Source organism: Rattus norvegicus, chromosome 6 (genome assembly GCF_036323735.1).
Source record: "Rattus norvegicus strain BN/NHsdMcwi chromosome 6, GRCr8, whole genome shotgun sequence".
Lineage (NCBI taxonomy): Eukaryota > Metazoa > Chordata > Mammalia > Rodentia > Muridae > Rattus > Rattus norvegicus.
Genome location: NC_086024.1, coordinates 145,993,901 through 146,016,652, shown reverse-complemented (window position 1 = coordinate 146,016,652; position 22,752 = coordinate 145,993,901). Strand labels below are relative to the sequence as shown.

Below are 22,752 nucleotides of genomic sequence, written 5' to 3'. Positions count from 1 at the left end.
ATATTTGCTCTTTTGGATGGGGGTGGGTGGGTATAGCATTTTTAGTCTTTCCTTTGTAAGTGCCTTCACAGTGTTGCTTTGTCTGTGGCAAGGGAGACAGCTAATGTGAGACTTTTACCTAACTTTTATTGCCTGGGTTTCTGTGCTAAGATAAAACTTCGAAGCCTTAGAAAGCATGCTGAGGCTTGCAGTGCCTTTTTACAACCATTTTGGAATCTCACTGAAGTAGACATGTTTATAGAATTGGGTGTGGTTTTCTGTAGATATACAATCTATCTTTTATGTGATTACCTAAGAGCCTTTCAGCTAAATAATTATTCTGATTGTTGCTAAATTCCACGATTGAAACTATTGTTTGTCGCATTTTTTTAGTGGTCAATATTGATATACAGAACTGGGGGAAGGTGGGGTTGGATGCCCCCCCCCAATTTCCCCTCTCAACTGTTTGTTGGGGGAGTCTAGGTAAAAAGAAATCTTTCAGCCATTAGATAGTAACAGCGACAGCAGCCACTTAGAAGAACTGGAACTTTTTCCAAAAGGTTGTGAGGTAACAAATCCCAGAGCTTGAGAAGCAAGAAATAAAATTCAGCTAGATGCCTCTGCCAGATGAGAGGCAGAACAAGACGGCTTCTTTTTTTTTTTTTTTTTTCTTTTTTTTTTTTTTCGGAGCTGGGGACCGAACCCAGGGCCTTGCGCTTGCTAGGCAAGCGCTCTACCACTGAGCTAAATCCCCAACCCCACAAGACGGCTTCTTAAGAAGCTCACATCCTGGCCTTAGCACTTGCCAACTGTGCGTCCTGGGCTTACTCCCTCCATTCCTCCCTCAATGCGTCTATTTCCCCAATCTACAAACGTAGATTACCTCATGGAGCTGTTGTAATAACTACAGGAAAAACACCTGCCACACTCGTCTTCAAGTGTGATTTTACCTTTATTTCTAGTAAAACGGTTGATAGGAGAAGGGTATATGAAAATTCCTGATAGACTCTACCTATAAATTACTTTACCTCTGGGAGGACAGAGTGCAAGTCAATTTTCACTCAGGACCAGCCAAACTCCAGAAAAATCTGCTAAACATTTTGGCATCTATTGAATACTCAAGAAGACAGTCTCTAGGGTTGTACAGCTGCTGACTTGTAGAAAGCAGTTTCTGCCTTACTGCTGATTAGAGACGGGTGACTAAGACGGTTCATTGTGTGGTACAGTGAGTACTACAGAATCTGGTACATAAGACTCAGATTTCACTTTTCTATATTTGTCATAGCACACCTGAAGTTTCCTCAAGTGTCCCATGTTATGTCAAAGTCTAGAAACAACTAGGAAGGAGCTGGAGTTTCTTTTTTTTTTTTTTTTTTTTTTATTAACTTGAGTATTTCTTATATACATTTCAAGTGTTATTCCCATTCCCGGTTTCCGGGCAAACATCCCCCTCCCCCCTCCCCTTCCTTATGGGTGTTCCCCTCCCCATCCTCCCCCCATTGCCGCCCTCTCCCCAACAATCACCTTCACTGGGGGTTCAGTCTTAGCAGGACCCAGGGCTTCCCCTTACACTGGTGATCTTACTAGGATATTCAATGCTACCTATGGGGTCAGAGTCCAGGGTCAGTCCATGTATAGTCTTTAGGTAGTGGCTTAGTCCCTGGAAGCTCTGGTTGCTTGACATTGTTGTACTTTTGGGGTCTCGAGCCCCTTCAAGCTCTTCCAGTTCTTTCTCTGATTCCTTCAACGGGGGACCTATTCTCAGTTCAGTGGTTTGCTGCTGGCATTCGCCTCTGTATTTGCTGTATTCTGGCTGTGTCTCTCAGGAGCGATCTACATCCGGCTCCTGTCGATCTGCACTTCTTTGCTTCATCCATCTTGTCTAATTGGGTGGCTGTATATGTATGGGCCACATGTGGGGCAGGCTCTGAATGGGTGTTCCTTCAGTCTCTGTTTTAATCTTTGCCTCTCCCTTCCCTGCCAAGGGTATTCTTTTTCCTCATTTAAAGAAGGAGTGAAGCATTCACATTTTGATCATCCGTCTTGAGTTTCATTTGTTCTAGGGATCTAGGGTAATTCAAGCATTTGGGCTAATAGCCACTTATCAATGAGTGCATACCATGTATGTCTTTCTGTGATTGGGTTAGGAGCTGGAGTTTCTTAATTTGAGGACAAGTGCCGCAGAATAACAAGTGCTTGGCTTCTGGTTCCAGTGCTGTAATCCTAACTGTAGCTATCACTCCCGAACATTCTCCTTGCTTCACGCAAAGAGGGTCATCTCAGCTTTGGTTACCTAAAACCCTGACTCCTTTGGGAAAGCCTCCCATGGTAGTGGCTCACAGAACATGGCTCTACAAAGCTACACCCACCTCCTCCACACTCCTCCACAGATCTTTCTTCTCACATGCTGCATGATTCATGCTCTGCTTCTGTTTAATTTCTGTTTCCTTGACAGCACTGTGTAACCTGGGCCTCAAAGCTCAAGCCAGCTGTTTTTATTTTTATTATTATTATTATTATTATTATCAATTATTAATTATTATAGAAACCATGTTCATCGGTGTCTCTACTGGGTTTTAGTCCACAAGTGTGGTCAGAGTAAGTGGATGGAAACACTCAATAAAAGGAGATCATTTCCTCAGGCTAAGTGCTCAGAAGAGCTGTCTCTATCAGCTGCTGAAAATGAACCAGTTCTTACCAGTTCTTACCTTTAATCGCTCCTGTTTTTTACCTGTCCTCTTTAGACTCTGTGCTTCTAGGCAACAGCTGTCCAACACTCCACCTCTTACCTCACAGTGCCAACAAGTTACCAAACTGAGGGAGTAATAAAAAGTGCCAGGTAAAATCTTGCCTGTGTGAATCCTAAAGGAGAGAAAATAGGTTGTTTTTTGGTTTTGGTTTTGGTTTTTTGTTTTTGTTTTTTTTTTTTGTTTGTTTGTTTATTTTTTGTTTTTTGGGTTTTTTTTTTTTTTGGTTTGGTTTGGTTTGGTTTTTGTTTTGTTCTGTCACTGATCTGTTTAGGTAAAAAGATTTGAAGATATTTCTAAGTTGTACTGCACATTACTCCAGTGTGCAAATAGAATGTTCTAGATATACAGCTCACTGCTAATGGCTATGTAACATGCATTGAGAGCTAGAGTCAATCCCCAGTACCAAAACCTTAGGCAAATGAATAAATAAATGAGTAGTCTTCTCCTCACAGAATACTTGTGGAACAAAACTGCAAGTGACTCTTCACAATAGCCACTTTAGCAATGATCATTCTACAGTTGTAGTTCTACACTCTACATATTATAATATGGTAAGGAGTCTACGAGTCAGTCTTACATTCTTCAACCTAGGGAGAATGTCTCTCTAACCATTTGTCAACTCCCTCCTCCCTAGGATATGGCCTGGTATGATGAGAAAGACAACAGCACTGGAGCCCTGACCACAACGTTAGCTGTGGACGTAGCACAGATCCGGGGTGTATGTATATTGTGATTTTAAAATTTGTTTCTACATTTATGTATTCAGTGGGTGGTGAGTGAGCTTGAGCCGCAGCCCACATGCAGTGGGCAGAGGACAGCTTCCTGAAGTTGGTTCTGTCCACCCACTACATGGGGTCTAGGGATCGAACTCAGGCACCAGGCTTGGTGGGAGGTGACTTTTCCCACTGAACCATCTTACCTCATCTTACCGCATCTGTTGTTTTTTTATTAAACAGCACTCTGTCTGGTATGCATGTGTACCTACACATAAGTGTCTGTGCCTATCTGTGGCTTATGCTCAGATGGCCTAGCATTAAGTATTAAGCATTAAGTAGTATCATGACCCGCAAGGAATTCTTAAGGAAAGATGCAAGGATATCTTTGAGATCGGGCTATTTTTTGCCTAAAATAAAGAAGTTTTGGTACATATATTAGAATAAATCTAAAACTAAAAAGGATTCTAAGAATTAGAGACAAGAGTTCATGAGGAAATAGTGGAGCAAAAAAAAAAAAAAAAAAAAAAAAAAGCAAGAGGAAAGAAAACACACCCAGCACAGATTTTTCCGTTGCTTTGTTTTGAGGCAGAGCATCAATAAGTAGCCCAGGCTGGTCTTGAACCCATAAGGCTCCTTTCTCAGCTTCCAAATGCTAGACTTAAAGACCTGAGCTTCACCAAGCTCCAGAAATGTCAATGAAGGGAAGAGTTTAATTTTAATTTCCTCAGAAACCAAGATCTCGCTTAAATGGGTATCTATTGAGGCATACTCAGTGGTGTGCTCTCTAAAGATCATGTTAGGCTGTGTATATAACCATGGCCTGTCATATCGCAAGTAAATAAGACAATTGTTCATCATATGCAGGTTATTGGTAGAGTAGCAGCACACTGAACGTGATGCTTGAATAAGAGTAGGAATAGGGTTGTGTGCAGGAGGAAAAGAACAACTTGCCAGCCAGGTGTAGTAGTTTATGTCTGCAATCTCAGGACTTGGAAAACTGGGACAAGAGAATTGCTCCAAGTTCCAGCGTAGCTCATTTCACATAATGAATTGAAGGCCAGCCTGGGCTATTTGGTGAGATTGGATGGATGGATGATAGATAGATAGATAGATAGATAGATAGATAGATAGATAGATAGATAGATAGATAGATAGATAAAATAGATATTAGATACATGATAGATTGATGACAGATAGATGGTGGGACAAATATCAATTTTCTTCTAATTATTTTATTAAAATTAATTTTCAGTGTTAGAGAGATGGCTCAGTGGTTAAGATCACTGTTCTTCCAAGGCCCTGAGTTCAATTTCCAGCAACCACATGGTGGCTTATAACCATCTGCAATGAGATCCAATGCCCTCTTCTGGTGTATCTGAAGACAGATACAGTGTACTCATATAAATAAAAAAATTAACCTTTATAAAACAATTAAGATTTTAATCTAGTTGAGAAAATGAGCACACAGCAAATTGTCTTCTCCTTAATTTAGGTGAGATTGTTTTTGTTAATGTGGATGTGGGTGTGTGCATGCACACATGTGGATGGGTGGGCCCATACATATTTGGCCAGAGGCCAGAGGAGGACATGAGGCATCCTGCTCTGTCACTGTCTTCCTTATTCCTTTGAAACAAGGATGAACATGGAACTAGGCTGGTACCAGAACACCCCAGCAATCTACTGTCTCCTACGGTGCTACAGTTACAGGGGAATATGGCTAAGCGTAAGTTATGTGGTTACTAAGGACCAGAACTTAGAGAACTTCATGCTCTCAAAGCAAGTGCTTTTATCCACTGAGTCACCTTTCCATTCCAAGATAGAATTTTAAAGTTCTGTTGGAATATGAACTGTAGAAGAGTTGAGAATCTCTAAGATTTTATTAGGTAGGACTTCAATTCGAAAATAGGGCCAAAGACCTCATCTTACGAGCATACATGGGTTAAAAAAATATGTAAAACGCATCGAACACGGTGTTCATCTAATAGGCAATAGGTTGGTGTGAACAGACAGTACATTTGAAATGCTAATTACAACCTTAAGCAGAAAATGTCAGTCCTGGTAATCCATGGAAACCCCCCAACTCCCAAAAAGTGGTATTTTTTTCCTTTACTGTGTCAATAAGAGAGAGGGAGGGAGGGAGGAAGAAGAGAAAGAAGAGGAAGAGAGAGAGAGAAGAAGGGGGAGGAGGAGGAGGAAGGAAGGAAGGAAGGAAGGAAGGAAGGAAGGAAGAAAGAAAGAAAGAAAGAAAGAAAGAAAGAAAGAAAGAAAGAAAGAAAGAAAGAAAGAAAGAAAGAAAAAAGAAAGAAAGAAAAAAGAAAGAAAGAAAGAAAGAAAGAAAATGGTCCTGGAGAGCTCAGCAGGTAAAAGCATTTGCTGAACAGTGTGGTGACCTGAGTTCCAACCCCCAGAAGCCCCAGGTCAAGGCAAACGGCTGACTCCACAGTTGACCTTTATACAAGCATGTGTATGCACACACAGAGAAACACACACGTACACAAATAAAACATAAAATTGAAAAATATAACATTGTCCAGCTTGACACTTTATAAGTACTTGATTAGTGCCGGCAATCATACAAAACTCCCCTATTGTAACTGAAAATGCTGCTCTTACAACAGCTTTTGAATGAGCTGAAACATTTAACCTCAATCATAAGTAATTGTGATGGGCTGGAAAGATGGCTCAGTGGCTAAGGACACTTATTATTCTTGTAAAGGACCTGGGTTGAGTTTCCAGCACCCACATGGCATCTTAGGATTAACTGTAATGTCAATCCCAGAGGATCTAATGTCCTCTTCTGGTCCCCAAGGACACCAAGCATGCCCAAGGTACACAGACATTACATGTAGGCAAAACTCCCATACCTGTAAAATTCAAATAAATAAATCCTTTTTCAAAAAGCAACATCTATAAAATAAATTTCAAGTCATATATACTTTGAACTCTGAACTCGATGACTTTAAGATGTAAAGTAAGAAAAGACTTCTAAGTGTGAGGGAGTCTGCTACTCTTCTAATGGAAGTTCACATAAATGATTGCTTGGCCACATAGGGTGATGTCACACCTGGTGTGACGAGTAATCTTCATGTCAGACAACGAATGACTTGCCAGTCTTATTTGCCTGCTAATCCCGGTCTCAAGAAAAGGTATTAGAGAAAAGTCTAGAAATAATTTAGTGTCGTATCTCTACCCTATGAACCATATTCCAGTTCCTGTATTATACAGTTTCAATTATAGTTTGTCAAGTATGTGAGTGTGAATGTTCACAAGACAAACCCTTAATAATAATGTCTTAGTTAGAAACCTTTAACTAATGGCCCAAAATATATAATCTTCTATATTATATGTGTACATACACAGTCAGCTCTTGTGAGTTTGTCCAACAAATTCTTTTTCTGATAACAAATATTCTCACTGCCACTTTTAGAAGCTAGGATACTTGGAGAACTATGATCAAAACACACTGGGGAAGTGCAGTCACAACACCTTTCTTTAAAAAGTTGCATAGCATAGCCTCTTTAACTGGTATTGTTTTAGCCCAGAGTAATGGCTTACTGCCCGCCTGTCTGTCAGCAGACTCTCATATAATAAGTAGTTTTAATAAAAGTACAAGTCCACTTTAGATTCTTTTGGAGTCTAGACTCCACAAGATTACAAGTTATTGTTCTTTCTGTATATTCTAATAATGCTGTCATCAACCAGAGCTCTTACTTCATTTTCACACAAGAAAATCCTACCGTCACCATGGGGCACATTCTATGCCACCAGCAGACCCAATGCTAATGCCAAGATCTCTGCTCATTGAAGCTATAATTATGCTGCCTGGAGAAATCATAAATGCTTACATCATTTATTAATTTCAGAGCCATCGAGCTGATCAGTTGGTGCTAGTATATTAACTTGGGCAATGATGATCTCATTTCTTGATTTCTGACATGGGAAGTATATAAAACAACTTGATAGTCCTTTTGAGCCAAGGCAACATTAGCAGTTATTGAAATGACTTTATTTAGCACAGTATAAGCTGACATATAATTATAATCCTGCCTTGGGGTTTTAGGCTAAGTTTATTAAGAATGGTTATCAAGTGTGTACCAAAATCTGACATCCAAATCTATGATAAACTCATGGTCAATTCTATGCTTTTCCACGAAAAGCACACTGCTAGAGAAAACAAGTTAACAAATTGGTCTCATTAACTGAAGGTGTAAGTGGCAATATCAAGCCAGGAAAGGAGGAGACATTGTAGTCCAAAGCCAGAAAATATTCCAAGAGTGATCTTTGAAAAAGTAGAACTGACTTTACAATTATTATATAAGTACTACTTGCCTACAGAGGGCATGGTACTAAAGCTTTCAGACACAGCACTCACGAAGAAGAGGCAGGTGGTTCTCTGTGAATTCAAAGCCAGATTAGTCTATGTCATGGGTTCAAGGCCAGCCTACGTGAGACTCTGTCTCAGACCCCCTTCCCCAAATAAAATGCATAAACAAAGAGATACAGGTCTTATGAATCTTCCTTTGGTGCAAAGCTCGATACTTAGGCAATGCACTAAAATGTTAACTGTCTTTAGTGCTATGAAGAAAAATAATGAGAAATTCTCAATGAGTCGCCTTGGCTGGTATGAAACTCTCAATATAGATAGATAAACTCAAAAGATCCTCCTACCTCTGTCTCTCAGGGACTAAGATTAAAGGCATGTGACACAATCTGTTAAGTGTAAAAAAGAAAATGATAAATATCATATTGAAGCACACACTTGAATGAAAGAGAACCTTCAATCTTTCTATTGGTCTTTCCGCCGAGCTTTGGTCTTCTATCACTGGGGAAGAAGGAACAGGGCCAGGTGTTAGAGACTAGATATGATGAATCAGGCATGCAGGCATTATGTCAAAAAAGTTGAGGGGAGCAGCCAGAGCAAGATGAGAACGGTGCCATGCATGGAAAGGTAGTCACTGTGAGAACAAATGAATTGTATATGGAAAGATAAACCTATTAAGAAAAATTAGAAGTCAAATGTGGCAGCACATGCCAGTAATCTCGGCACCTGGGAGACAGAGGCGGGAGAATTTCCACAAGTGTCAAGCCAGACAGAATAAGTGTGAAACCTCATCTAAAAACACAGATAGGTAAAGGGAGAGGAGGTTGGGGTAGGGACGGATAGGGTAGGGTAGGGTAAAGTGGATTAGGGAGGGGAGCAGATGAACAAGGAGATGAGAGGAGAGGGGAGGGGAGGGGAGGAGAGGGGAGGGGAGGAGAGGGGAGGGGAGGAGAAGAGAGGAGAGGAGAGGAGAGGGGAGGGGAGGGGAGGGGAGGAGAGGAGAGGAGAGGGGAGGGGAGGGGAGGAGAGGAGAGAGGAGAGGAGAGAAGAGAGGAGAGGAGAGGGGAGGAGAGGAGAGGGGAGAGGAGAGGGGAGGAGAGGGGAGGGGAGGGGAGGGGAGGGGAGGGGAGGGGAGGGGAGGGGAGGAAGATGGAAGAATGGAAAGAAAGAGAGCAAATAAGGAAAGGAGAAAACTGAAACCAACCTTGTAGCCTTGAATGGGAATTGGAAAAACTGCAGAGACTCTTAGATGTCAAGAAATTTTGGCTAAGTAAATGCAGAGATAAATACATAAATGTACACACATACACACACATGCACACATTCACACACATACATGCACACACATGCACAGACACACATACACTCACATACATACACAGACACATACTCACACACATATACACATACACACACTCACACATACACACACATACGTGCACACACACAGGAACATAGACTCACACACACATATTTGTGTACACACACATGTATATATTCACACACATATATGTATATACACACAAATACACACACACACATTCACACTCACACTGCCACCCAGTTCTGCTCACTGGTAGTCCAAGCACAATGAGCACAACTGGCACACATCTGTGTAGCAATCTACTTTCCTACAAGAGCTCTTGTCTCTCCATGCTCCGTCACGTGTAGTGTAGGACTCACAGAGGTGCCTAGTGCTCAGTACGGCTATGAGATGAGCAAGAGTGACTGATGGAAGTTGTGTGACAGGTTAACTGTAAATCTATGCGAAAAGGTTTGCAGGTTTCATAAGGAAATATTGTTAAAATAGAAATTGACAATTCACCTTGGGATCTTTTTAGAGATGAAGAGTGGATTTTAATAAACATGTAAGCTATGGCACAGGATTCTTTTTTATGCAAATATAATACATGAAAGCTTTGTGAAAGTTCATATAAACATGTTTTCCAGGCACTTCAATTTTAAGTGCATGACATTATGCAAGTCTGTAAAGGTGGCACTTTAGTGGCATTAAACATTAAGATTTATTTTCCCGGCTGGGGATTTAGCTCAGTGGTAGAGCGCTTACCTAGGAAGCGCAAGGCCCTGGGTTCGGTCCCCAGCTCCGAAAAAAAGAACCAAAAAAAAAAAAAAAAAAAAAAAAAAAAAAAAACACTGTCTCCTAAAAACCAAAATAAAAAAAAAAAAAAAATTATTTAAAAAAAAAAAAAAAAAAAAGATTTATTTTCCCACTGAATGTAACAACAATTTGATAACAGCAAACACTGAAAAATGCTTCACAAAAGACTAACTCACTCTTACTTTTTGTTTTGTTGTTCTTGCTCATAGTACTCACTATTCTGCTAATCTTTCAAGCTACTGGGTTTTTTTCACAAGTTTCTGAGTTAGGGTGCTGGTGAGATCACTCAGCCTGGCCAGAACTTGAATGATTCTCAGAGCCCACATAAAGTAGACGGAAAGAAATAACTCACAGAGCTTTCCTCTGACCCCTCCATATAGGCTACATGTGCATGCGCACACACATACACACATACACACACACATACACACACACCCACACATACACACACCCACACATACACACATACACACATACACACCCACACATACACACCCACACATACACACCCACACATACCCACACACATACACACACACATACACACACACATACACACACATACACACACACATACACACACACATACACACACATACACACACACACACGCACAGACAGACACAGTGTAGCAGTAATTTATAAGTTTGGGTTGAGATAGGTTATGCACATGAATTAATGTGTGTGTAAGCAAACACAGAACATCTTTAAGGAGACAAAGAAGTTCTGTTACTTCAACTCTCAATACACTTAATTTTTATCAGAATGTGAAATCACATACAGCTAAAAAGAACTTTTGTAGTGACCTTTTAACAGGTTACATTTGCAGGTCTTGTATACAACTTCAATCCCAGCACTCAACAGGCAGAGGCAGGTGGACCTGTGGGAGTTCAAGGCCAGCCTGGTCTACACAGTGAGCTTTAGGACAACCAAGACCATGAAGAGAGACCCTGTCTCGAAAAACAAAAGATAAACAAAACAAACAAACGAAACAGGTTACATTTAATTTCAAATAGTATAAAACATCTACCATACGTCTACATTTTACATACAGTGTTAAAATAGACATTTCATATGGATGTCTCAATACTGGATGTATGGTTGGAAAAAAAAGAAAGGATTCCTTAGCCAGGTTTTCAAGAAATAAGTGTCCTCATTAATTTTTAAAAATAGTCTTAGAGACCAAATCCAACTGAAAGTTTAAAAGCACCTTGTTTTATAGGAAACCATGAGAAAAATTCTTCTATATTTAACTCCCCACTCCAAATATGTCTGATTCTAGGCAGCAACTTCAAGGCTTGGTATCATAACACAAGATGTGACCAACATGAGTTTGTCCATCCTTATCTCCTTCGTCTATGGATGGGAGATGACACTCCTGATTCTCAGCTTTGCACCTATACTTGCAGTGACAGGAATGATTCAAACTGCAGCAATGGCTGGCTTCGCCAACAAGGATAAGCAAGAGCTTAAGCGTGCCGGGAAGGTAAGGAACAGGTTCTTGTTTCCACTCTTGCGATGGCAATAAGAGTATCTACTTACAGAACTGTGCATTAAACAAAACATCCCTGTTACACAAAACATTTGGAATGGCAACCAGAAGATAGCAAGCACCTATAACATGTCCTTCATTAATACTGTTACTGTCAAGGGGAGGTTTCTAAAGCCATGAATCCCCATCTTCTATTTACTGAGTAATTAAAATGTCTCAAATATACATCTACACAATGGAATATTACTCAGCTATCAAAAACAATGACTTTATGAAATTCGTAGGCAAATGGATGGAACTGGAAAATATCATCCTGAGTGAGGTAACCCAATCACAGAAAAACACACATGGTATGCACTCATTGATAAGTGGCTATTAGCCCAAATGCTTGAATTACCCTAGATGCCTAGAACACATGAAACTCAAGACGGATGATCAAAATGTGAATGCTTCACTCCTTCTTTAAAAGGGGACCAAGAATACCCTTGGCAGGGAATAGAGAGGCAAAGATTAAAACAGAGAATGAAGGAACACCCATTCAGAGCCTGCCCCACATGTGGCCCATACATATACAGCCACCCAATTAGACAAGATGGATGAAGCAAAGAAGTGCAGGCAGACAGGAGCCAGATGTAGATCTCTCCTGAGAGACACAGCCAGAATACAGCAAATATAGAGGCGAATGCCAGCAGCAAAGCACTGAACTGAGAACAGGACCCCCGTTGAAGGAATCAGAGAAAGAACTGGAAAGCTTGAAGGGGCTCGAGATCCCATATGAACAACAATGCCAAGCAACCAGAGCTTCCAGGGACTAAGCCACTACTAAAGACTATATACATGGACTGACCCTGGACTCTGACCTCATAGGTAGCATTGAATATCCTAGTAAGATCACCAGTGTAAGGGGAAGCCCTGGGTCCTGCTAAGACTGAACCCCCAGTGAAGGTGATTGTTGGGGGGAGGGCGGCAATGGGGGGAGGATGGGGAGGGGAACACCCATAAGGAAGGAGAGGGGGAGGGGTTAGGGGGATGTTGGCCAGTAAACCGGGAAAGGGAATAACACTCGAAATGTAAATAAGAAATACTCAAGTTAATTTAAAAAAGTCTCAAATAATAATTATGGGCATTTTATTTTTCATAATGTCAGGAAGTCTAACAGTTACTGAGTACAAGATATTGAGTGCATTGATATTGACATCTAAATAACTCTATTTTTAATCATCAATATTTGAAATGAACAATTCATGCAACTATATCTTCTTTGACTCATTGGAGTTCCTCAGGATCAACCACAGTAAAAGAAAAACAATGAACACGGTTTTTGAGGTTTAGGAAAACCCTTCCATAAAGTTAACCATCTGTGATGAAAGAGGGTCATGTGACCTAATGACTGACTTCATGCAGGCATCCTCCCTGTATAGTGCTGTGGTGTCAAGCATTTGTCCATCTTCTACCTACCTGTTCCTTTAGTGGCTAGCAAAGCATTGTTATCTCAGGGTGCCTACTGTTACATTGTGTTTTAATGCTAGGTCTGGGGAGAAGGAGATATTCTGGGTTTGGTTTGGTTTAGGTAACTTTGTATACCACATTCCTTTTTATCAGGACAACATTTTAGAAGATGCAGCCTGCAAATGGGAGATACCCATTCCCGGCCTTAGGCTTCTGCTCTCTTCACATGGCTCTGAGCACTGCCACATTGATGGCCTTCCTCTAAGTATGAAAATGACTTTAATGTCAAGTCCACAGTACAGTAACTGGGTTAGAGCTAGCATAGCATACACATCACAAATACTCTTAAGTGCAGACAGTTTCTTAGTGATCCAGTTCACCCGACCCTTGGACCATTCCACCTTTCTTAAATGAATATGGATCCTTGGAATGTCTGCTTATGCTAGGTAAACTGAACTACTTAGCAAATATTTGTCTCAGGGATAGTGTTCACCCTCCCCGTATGCTTTTAAAATGGTGATAATTTGGAAATTTTCTAAATTATTAAGACATTAATTAGATATTTATCTCATTTTTTTGTCATAAGATTAACCTGACACTGTACAATTAGTAATTGCCTTTAAATTAGGCAATCCGAGTCTGTACCTGTAGCTTTTAACAAGTCAATTTAGCAGCCAGTGAGATGGCTCGGCAGATAAAGGCACTTGCTACCACACCTAATGACTGGAATTTTATTCTGGAACCCTGCACAGTGAAGGAAAAAACTATCACACAAAGTTGTTCTCTGCCTTCCCCATGGATGTAAAAGCACACCCCACCATCTCCCATCTACAAACACATACACAATCAATCAATCAATGTAAATTTAGAGTTTTAATAATAAAAGATGCTGGCCTTCTGTCTTAGGGTTTCTATTCCTGCACAAAACATCATGACCAAGAAGTAAGTTGAGGAGGAAAGGGTTTATTCAGCTTACACTTCCACATTGCTATTCATCACCAAAGGAAGTCAGGACGGGAACTCACACAGGGCAGGAACTTGGAGGTAGGAACTGATTCAGAGGCCATGGAGGGTTGCTGCTTACTGGCTTGCTTCCCCTGGTTTGTTAAGCTTGGTCTCTTACAGAACCCAAGACTACCAGCCAAGGGGTGGCACCACCCACAATGGATCCTCCCTCCTTGATCACTAATTGAAAAAATGCTTTACAGCTGGATCTCATGGAGGCATTTCCTCAAGGGAGGCTCCTTTCACTGTGATGACTCCAGCTTGTGTCAAGTTGACACACAAAGCCAGGCAGTACATCTTCCTTTTAGTTGCTTATGTAACTAGAAGAAATCATCAAATGTTTGGGTTTTTAATGTAAAATGGCTTTATTAGTTTTGCTTGTAGTATTTTTTGGGGCTTCGAAGGTGGCTCCAATAATTAAGAGCCCTTGCTGCTCTTCCAAAGCACCTGAGCTCAATTCCCAGCACCCACACAGTGGCTAACTCCAGTTACAGGGGATCCAATGTCTTCTGACCTCTGTAAGCACTGGCATGCATATGGTACGCAGACGTGCATGCAGGCAAGATGTGCATATGAAAAAATATATATACATGTTTAAGAGACTGGAGTCTTTTCCAGATTTCTTTAGTGATGTTCCTCTCTCCATCGTGAAAAATAATTTTAAAAAAGTTTCTTAATGATGCTCATTTCCTTTTTTTCCCCTAAAACAAGACTCCAGCAGTCTGATCTATTTTCCTTGTAAACAACTGTTGTAAAAAGTGAGGGGTTCTTTGAGATTAACGAAGTTATAAAGTTAAAGAGAACATGAACACTGAGAGCAGAGTCTGAGGCCTAAATTTGTCCTCTAATAAATGTGAGGGGTTCCACCTGGGTCTCCTGTATGACCTTCCACGGAGGCAGTCTGAAGCAAAATGTTACAACACTTTATTGTTTATCTTTCAAGCTAAAGTGCATTCTCAGCTTCAGATGTTAGCCAGAAGCCTCCCACATTCTGAAACTCACATAACTGTATTCTTTTTGAAGAGTATTTCAACATAAAGAAACATTGGTCATATTTTAGTTACATACCTTTTTAAGTTTCCAGACTTCAACATGAGAAATGGTTTTGTCTTACAAAGAATTTTACAGTCACTCTGTGTGGTGCCTTGTCCTGTTTGGCTATGATTTGCAATTCTGTGACAGAATAATTACTTATTTGATTTTGCCTGCTATCTTTGATAAAAAAAATTGTTTCATAATTTATAAGAGCTTATTTGCAAGTGAACACGCTCTCCAATGTTTGATTTCTCTGCTGGGGAAACAATCAAAACTGATATTTGGTAAAGACTTAAGGGCCCTAAACTAGATGTATTAAATCTTTCCAAAGACATTTTCATCCTCTGGGGTGATTGGCAGGAGTAATTGCCAGAAAAAAAAAATGATTGACTTGAAATACTGTATTCCCTAGACTGGTTCACTACCAGGGAGGTTAACATCACTAACATTATGTCTGTACTTTATTTTCCCACCTTATAAGATAGCAACAGAAGCTGTGGAGAACATACGTACGGTAGTGTCATTAACAAGAGAGAAAGCCTTTGAGCACATGTATGAGGAGACGCTACGGACCCAACACAGGTGACTATAACTCAAGCCCACTCTACTGGCTTTCATGCTCAGGGTGACCCTTGTGGTTTGCTCACTTATCTATTTCCATGCTAATCTTTCCCAAAACCAACACATCCTAACTTCTCATGTGACTTCACCAAGAGGAAATCAAGTGCTAGCAGGACAAGAAAGTGTAGGTCCCCACATAATCACCCGATCCTCTGTGAGGGCACAATGTCAACTTATTTCTGAAAGAAAGTTGAGTGGAAGGAAAAAAAAATAGGATGGCTCATCCTTTTACATTAGATCTCTAAGAGAACTTAAATGTGAAACAGATGTGTGTACCGAGCTTTTTTAACAGCCCTTATCACACAGCCTCTGGCTCTGTATTAATCAGAGATAGTTTTGTTCTCATTTGAGCTGATGTCTGTGGTCTGCACCTTCCACTGATTGCCACTATGTATTCTACTAATGTAAGGCCGTGATGGAAATTAAAGAATACTTCTAACTACTGAGCACCTCTCCTTAACTTTTACGTTAGTTATTCTTTCCCGACACCTGCTCACGCATTTGAAAGTAAAGGCAAGCATGGTACAGTAAGCCATCTGCAGAAATAGAGAGAATCGCCTGTCTTCTCTGCAATAACTTTGAAATCCTTAGAAAAATGTATATCCACAGAATTATAGCTTTTCAAAGGTCTCAACGTTTATCACTCTGAGTTTAGTCTATTGACCTTTTACCATCCGTGCCCTGTCATTTGGTAATTGTGTATTTCAGAAATGCCTTGAAGAGAGCACATATCACTGGAAGCTGTTATGCGGTCAGCCATGCTTTTGTGCATTTCGCCCACGCAGCAGGTTTCCGGTTTGGAGCCTATTTGATTCAAGCTGGACGGATGACGCCCGAAGGCATGTTCATGTAAGTTGTGCAAATACTTAAAGACTGAAAGTGGGTTATGCACACATATCTAGTTTATGGAGGATTCTCACCTAGATCCCACGTGGAAGAGGGCTTCTTGAAACATTTAAGTGTATCTATAACGTGTATGTCGTTTTGCTTTTGATCGATAAATAACATTTGTGTCTATTTACAGGGCAAACTACGATGGTTTGACAGATGCTTACACTGTGTAATGATTAAATCAAGGTCGATTCTTTTGTTGGTGGTACTTGTTAGCTGTAAGAAGCATAGTGTAACTAAACTTGGTGTGGTAACTCTAAATGCACCACGTACACACTGATGCAGTGCAAATGATCTGTAGTGAACGCCCAAATAAATTATTCTCAGCTTCAGTCCATCACAGTATGGGTTACAGGAGCAAATCTCATTTCGTGGGGAACTCGGAGGTGTCATGGAGTTTCCCCATGTAGAGAAGATTGCTTTCACCAGTTAGAGCACAAGTCAGGAATGAGGAATTAGCCATTGTTACAGCTTCCTCCCAAAGTGGTTTGTGGCAGCTTCTGCAGTCAGATCCTATTTATACTGCGAGGACCTTCTTCACTGGATAGGAACAACTAACTGTTGCAACTAGAAAAGCTTTGAATGTTATTTTTCAGTTGCCCCAACCTAAAGTGTCAGGAAAGTTGCTATTTATATTGCAATTCTCATTGTTAGCTATTTACAGCTACAGAAAAGTCATATTTTTTTATTATTTTATTTATTTACATTTCAAATGTTATTCCCCCCTTTCCAGTACCCCCTCCAGGAGCCTGCCTCTAAGAGGGTGCTCCCCCCACCACTCCCACCTCTGCCTGCACATTAAAGCAAGGCTCAGTCCCTAATGATAATGGCTTTGTTCTAAGCCTGGGGCTGTTTGGGAAATACTAGGGCTCCTCCTAGGGTCTTGGCCTCCTACAGCTCGATAGTCCCTGTTCCTTCCTCCCTGGGACTTCTTTGTAGTTTGAGGACATGTTCAACTAAAAGAAATGATCGAAACTCATTCGATGTTCTGTAATGTTGAGATAGTTTTAAATAATTTTTATTTTCCACTCACACAAAAATATCTTTGTTTATAAATGTCTCGGGACAATTCTTTGCTCAAGGCCAGTAAGAAACAATATGCAAGTCACCAAATCAGCATTCCTGAATCTTACCAGCCAACTGTAAACAGTGGGTCCACAAGAACTGTGCTTCACAAGTTGTCCCTAAAGATGGGTTCCTTTCAAACAAATATCTGCATTTAAAACTACAACAGAGCAGGGCTTGATGGCGCAGGACTTTAATCCCAGCAGGCAGATCTCTGTGAGATAGAGGCCATTGCTGTTAGTGCGAATCTGTAAAAACACAATTAAGGCATATTGCCTTGGGCTTCATTCTGATTGCTTAGACCAGTTTGTCAAATTAACAAGAAACAAAACCCAGAATCACATGGATTCATTTAACTGGTTTGGTTAAATTAACTCTTTGCTCTGGTTCTGGGGTCATGTGGCCACTCCCAGGATTTAAAGTTCATTGTCTTTCAAAGTTTGATTTTCAAACAAATACTAGAAACTTAGAGCTGCTGCCCTCTGTAACCCTCCAAGCCCTGTAAATGCCCAGGGCACTGTGCCTGAAGGATATCTGGCAAGCCTACTGAACACAGTCGGGAATGATCCTTAACTCTCACAGCAGACAGTTCATCCTCTCATTGGTTTTTGTTTTGTTTTGTTTTGTTTTGTTTTTTTTATCACTACTCTTCTTTGCTTTTTGATTTGTTTTGTGTTTTTAATTGTTTCTTTTATTTTTTTGAGATTAGAATATAATTACATCATTTCTCTCTACTACTTCTTTCTAAACTCTCCCGTGTGCTCTTTTTCCCCTCTCTTTCAAATTCTCCACCTCTTTCATAGCCTTGTTTGGCTGGAACTTGCTGTGTGGACCAGACTGGCTTTGAACTTAGAGACATCTGCCTGCTTCTGTCTCTGCCCCTGGAGTGCTGGGATCAAAGGTATGCACCGGCATGCCTGACTTTCTTTGCTTTTTAATCACCTAAGAAAAAGAAAAGAGTCTTCCCCTCACCCATGTCAGTGTTTCTATATTCTGTCAACTATCCCAAGGCCAAGCCTCTTTCCACATCAGGAAAAAGGCATTATCAAGGTCATCGCTGACCTCCTCTATCAGTCATGAGCCCTCAATTCTCCCGCCCCTTCATCCAGGCCTTTGCAGCACGACCAGCTCATTCCAGAATTTCCTCCTGCTGTTTCTCTAGGCTTTTCTAAGTTATTGGCCCCGGTTTCTCTACTTTCTTCATGGCTCTGGGTTTCTGTGTGTGGAAGGGCTGTAGAGTTCACAGACCTACCAGTTAGGTAGAGTCACAGGTAAGCTCAGCTTTCTTAGTTCTAGTTCACAGAATATGACCAGCACATCTATGTGGTACCAGTGCTCGTTCTCTCTCTCTCTCTCTCTCAGTGCTCGTTCTCTCTCTCTCTCTCTCTCTCTCTCTCTCTCTCTCTCTCCACACACACACACACACACACACACACACACACACACACACACTAGTAATTCTGAATAGTGCCGTGATGATATTTCCCAGAGCCAGGAAGGAACAACCGTCTAAGCTAGAGGCAGAGTAGTATAACATGATATAGACTTGTAGACTGAGAACTGTTTTAAAGCTTATATATATATATATATATATATATATATATATATATAGAGAGAGAGAGAGAGAGAGAGGCTAATATACCCTCTACTATATACCCATGTGTCTAACATACCCATGTGTCTCAAGTGTCCCTTAGGATACCGAGACTATGCACCTTACCCAATCTAGAGAGGCAGAGGACTTTCTTTCTAATCACCCAATTGAATAGAAAAAGTTCAAAAAGGAAACAAACCTCCTCCTCCTCCTATAAATCTAATCCTCTTGTACTGGTCTCTTGGATGGTTTTCCAAGTCAGCAATCTCAGAGTTGGTTTTAAAAGGTAGTGCTTAGAGCTCACCCTAATTTACACCCTGATTTACAGACCTGATATAGAGACAGAAATATGGATTCTAATTAAACATCCCAGATTATCCCAAGGCCCACATACTTTCCAGGGTCACATGCTTTTAAGAAACATGAACACCAGAACTATAGTCTACTCTGTTCTCCACACCAGAATAAATTTTTTTATTCATTTACTTAGTCTACTACCAGGAACTTTCCTAGAACTATGGAAAAGTTGGGGAAGTCATGTTTTAGCTTATTGTTAAAATAATGATGTATGGAGCATGAAATGACTTAGCAGGTAGAGGCACTTGCTGCATGAACCAGATGATCTAATTTCAATCCAAGGAGCCCATACAGAGAAAGGAGAAAAACAACTCTATAGTATTTCCCTGGCCTCCACATCCATGCTGTGGCATGTCCCTCTCTCCATTACATCACATGCCACAGCCTGTAACACACAAGCAAAACGAATAAAATAATGACAATAGTGACAATGACAATAGTATACTTTGCCCAATAAAATATGAGTGTGCTTTTTTCAAGACTTATAAGTACGGGTGTGGGGAAACTGTCTCTTTAAACGTGTCAGTGTGCTGAGAAGTGCAGGTGTACAGACAGTACCACAGCGCAGTCCCCTCATGCAGTCACATGAGTCTGTCGTGCTGTTGATGAGGGGAAGAGCCTCTTGATAAAGGGAGCATGCATGTCTGTGACAAGAACTGACCAGTGTCACCTGCACCGCTGTAGAAGTTTCCCTGAGGTGAGCATTTCAATAGGATAATAAGATTTTTATTCTGTTGACTTTGGGCTAGGGATCAGTGCTGTGTTTTATAAAAATAGAGAAGGAATATGTTTGGTGGATGTAATGTCAGGTACAGGGGAAGGGGGCGCCCCTGAGGAACCAGTCACAAGACGGTATAGTATAGAATAGAGTTTATTCAGGGCATGGGGATGGGAGTTGAGGGGGTAGAGACAGAGAAAGGTGTGGGGGGAGATAGGGAGAAGAGGAGTAGAGGCCGGTCATGAGCATGTGGACAGGAGGGAGAGGAATGGGGAGAGAGAGAGCAGGAGCAAGAGGGCAGAGCAAGAGCAAGAAGGCAAGAGAGACAGGAGGGGGCAAGCAGCCCTTTTTATAGTGAGTCAGACACACCTGGCTATTGTCAGGTAACGTGGAGCATAACCTAGACAAAATGCCAACAATTGGGGATTGCAGAAAACCCCCTGTGTAGGCTCCTCGAACTGGGGGAGGAGGGTAGTAAAATATCCCCCTCACTGTTAGCCTGATAGTGCTCAGTTGATTACTTCACTATGAATGTACAGAATTTGAGGATATAAAATAAATTTAGTTTCCCCTGTCTCATTCTGCATTAATAAATTAGGTATCCTGTTATACTAGCACTTTCGAGGCTGAGGCAGGAGGATTGAAACACAGTGAGTTCTAGGCCAGCAGGAACTATATAACAAGACTATCCAAGAGCAAAATCTGAGAGGTTTGGTACTGGTGCCACTAGGCTCATGTGTCTTCACAATAGAAGCCAGAAACTGTTGGTAACCAGCAGAGGCTTCTGGACCGTCCCACCATGACTACTTCAGGCTTTCCTCTAGCTGTGAGCCACCTTCCTCTTTGTGGTACACAAAGCTCAGCCCTGTACCACCATCCCCCCAAATGAAATCCAGACAGTACACTATAGTAATAATAAGGGCTTGGAAACTTCCTAAGGTCAATGCATGCATGCATTGTGTGTGTGTGTGTGTGTGTGTGTGTGTGCATGCATGCATGTGTGAGTGTGTGTGTGTTTCCCTCCTTCAAAATCTAAATACAGTTCTCAACAGACAGCTACCCTGAACTTTCGGAATAAAATGTAGCTATCAAAACTATAGCAGCACAGCTTCTTTTTAAATGAATACTAATGGCAGACTGATACTTTGAAACAACTAAGGGCTAGAAAGAAGCTCTGTAGGCCTTCCTGGCCATCTTTGCTTAGGAGAACTGATCTTTGTAATTGAGACAGCCACCTCAGTTAGCAAACAGGAGTGACTTCTTGGGCCCTGCATGACAACTGTCCACTCCTTCTGGTTCCTTCCCAGGAGTTATAAGAAAGACCACATAAGTCAATCAGATAAACAGAGAAGGGATCTGCAGAAAGAAGTAAAAATAGAATGGAAGTCTAAGTCCTGTGTAGATCCCAGGAGAGAGACAAGGGCTAATGAAACATAGCATGAGGGCAGACACCATGCTTACCACCAGAAAGTGCAGCATGTGACGGAAACACAGTCAGCAGGATTTGCTCACTTTGCACTCTGTGTGATCTTGGGCCAACTGTGTAAGTTTCACAAGCTGGGGTTTCCTAATTTGTGAACTGGGAAGTTCCTGGCCTAATTATCTCCTAGGTGGTCAGATTGTATCATGTGTTTGAAAACATTCACCAGCTTCAGAGAACCAAGTAAATCTCAGTGGTTTGTGGTATCCCTTCATCCATCATGAATAGGATGTGGAGTGGGAAGAGAGGGCCTCTGACTTGTATCTGGATGAAAGAAGGAAGAGGATAATGAGCCAGTTCTTTGAATGAACACTTCCAGGGTGACAGCTACTCTACTTTCTACCCAAAGAGGACTTTATACTCTGGGGTATTGACTCCTATAATGAGACCTACTGTGTACTATATCTCTAAAAGTGTGAAAGCTCCCAGTAACTCTTCATTGCATGAAAGAAACAACACACAGATTCCTTTGTTAACACTTATACTCCAGGTGCTGTACATCATTTAATTCTGATAACCACCAGGGAACTTGTAGAAATTCTCAGCTCCTGTTTACAATTAGGAGTCAGACATGCAGGGCAGATAAGCCCGAATTTAGATGTGATCCTGGGAACCAGTTTGAGGAACATTAAACCTCCTCTTGGGATAGGTCAATCACTCAGGGTTTATAAACTGGAACGGGGCTCAGGGGAGACACGTGATTGGTGAAGCTGCTACTTACCCCTCTTTGGATCAGCTGGGTTAAAACTGGAATCGCTTATGTCTGTGCTTTAGGGGTTTATTTCTATTTAACAGCTATAGTAGGTGTTGGTATTTGCAGTGATAAGAAGATGTCAGTGCTGTCCACATTAGAGAACCCACATAAGTAAGATACAAGGCTTAAGAGTGCCAGGCTGCTCCTTCCTAACTCCCTGCTCACCCTTCTCGCTCACTCTGCCAACACCAAGGGTTTCATGATCGATTCGGTGGCACATGCTGTACTAAAATTTCTTCCCAAGGACAACACAGGTATATGAAGACAGAGAATGTATGAAAACTCATCATAAACCCCATTACTTTGTGTGCCAATTCAAAAAAATAATTTTAAAAGAGAAGACTGTCTGGGAGTGGAGCTCCAAGAGTGGGATGCTTGTCTAGCTACATAGGAATCCGGTTCAAAT

At 41.1% G+C, this 22,752-nt stretch overlaps 1 protein-coding gene across 1 annotated transcript in view; it reads left to right on the top strand.

Annotated features, from left to right (window-relative positions):
- The window catches only part of Abcb5 (ATP binding cassette subfamily B member 5), a 96,917-nt gene that overhangs the window by 59,124 nt on the left and 15,041 nt on the right, over positions 1-22,752 (top strand). The window contains exons 19-22 of the mRNA XM_006240713.4: positions 3,364-3,447; positions 11,168-11,371; positions 15,348-15,448; positions 16,196-16,336. Of these exons, the coding sequence (XP_006240775.1) occupies positions 3,364-3,447; positions 11,168-11,371; positions 15,348-15,448; positions 16,196-16,336 (530 nt within the window). The remainder of the gene's footprint in view (positions 1-3,363; positions 3,448-11,167; positions 11,372-15,347; positions 15,449-16,195; positions 16,337-22,752) is intronic.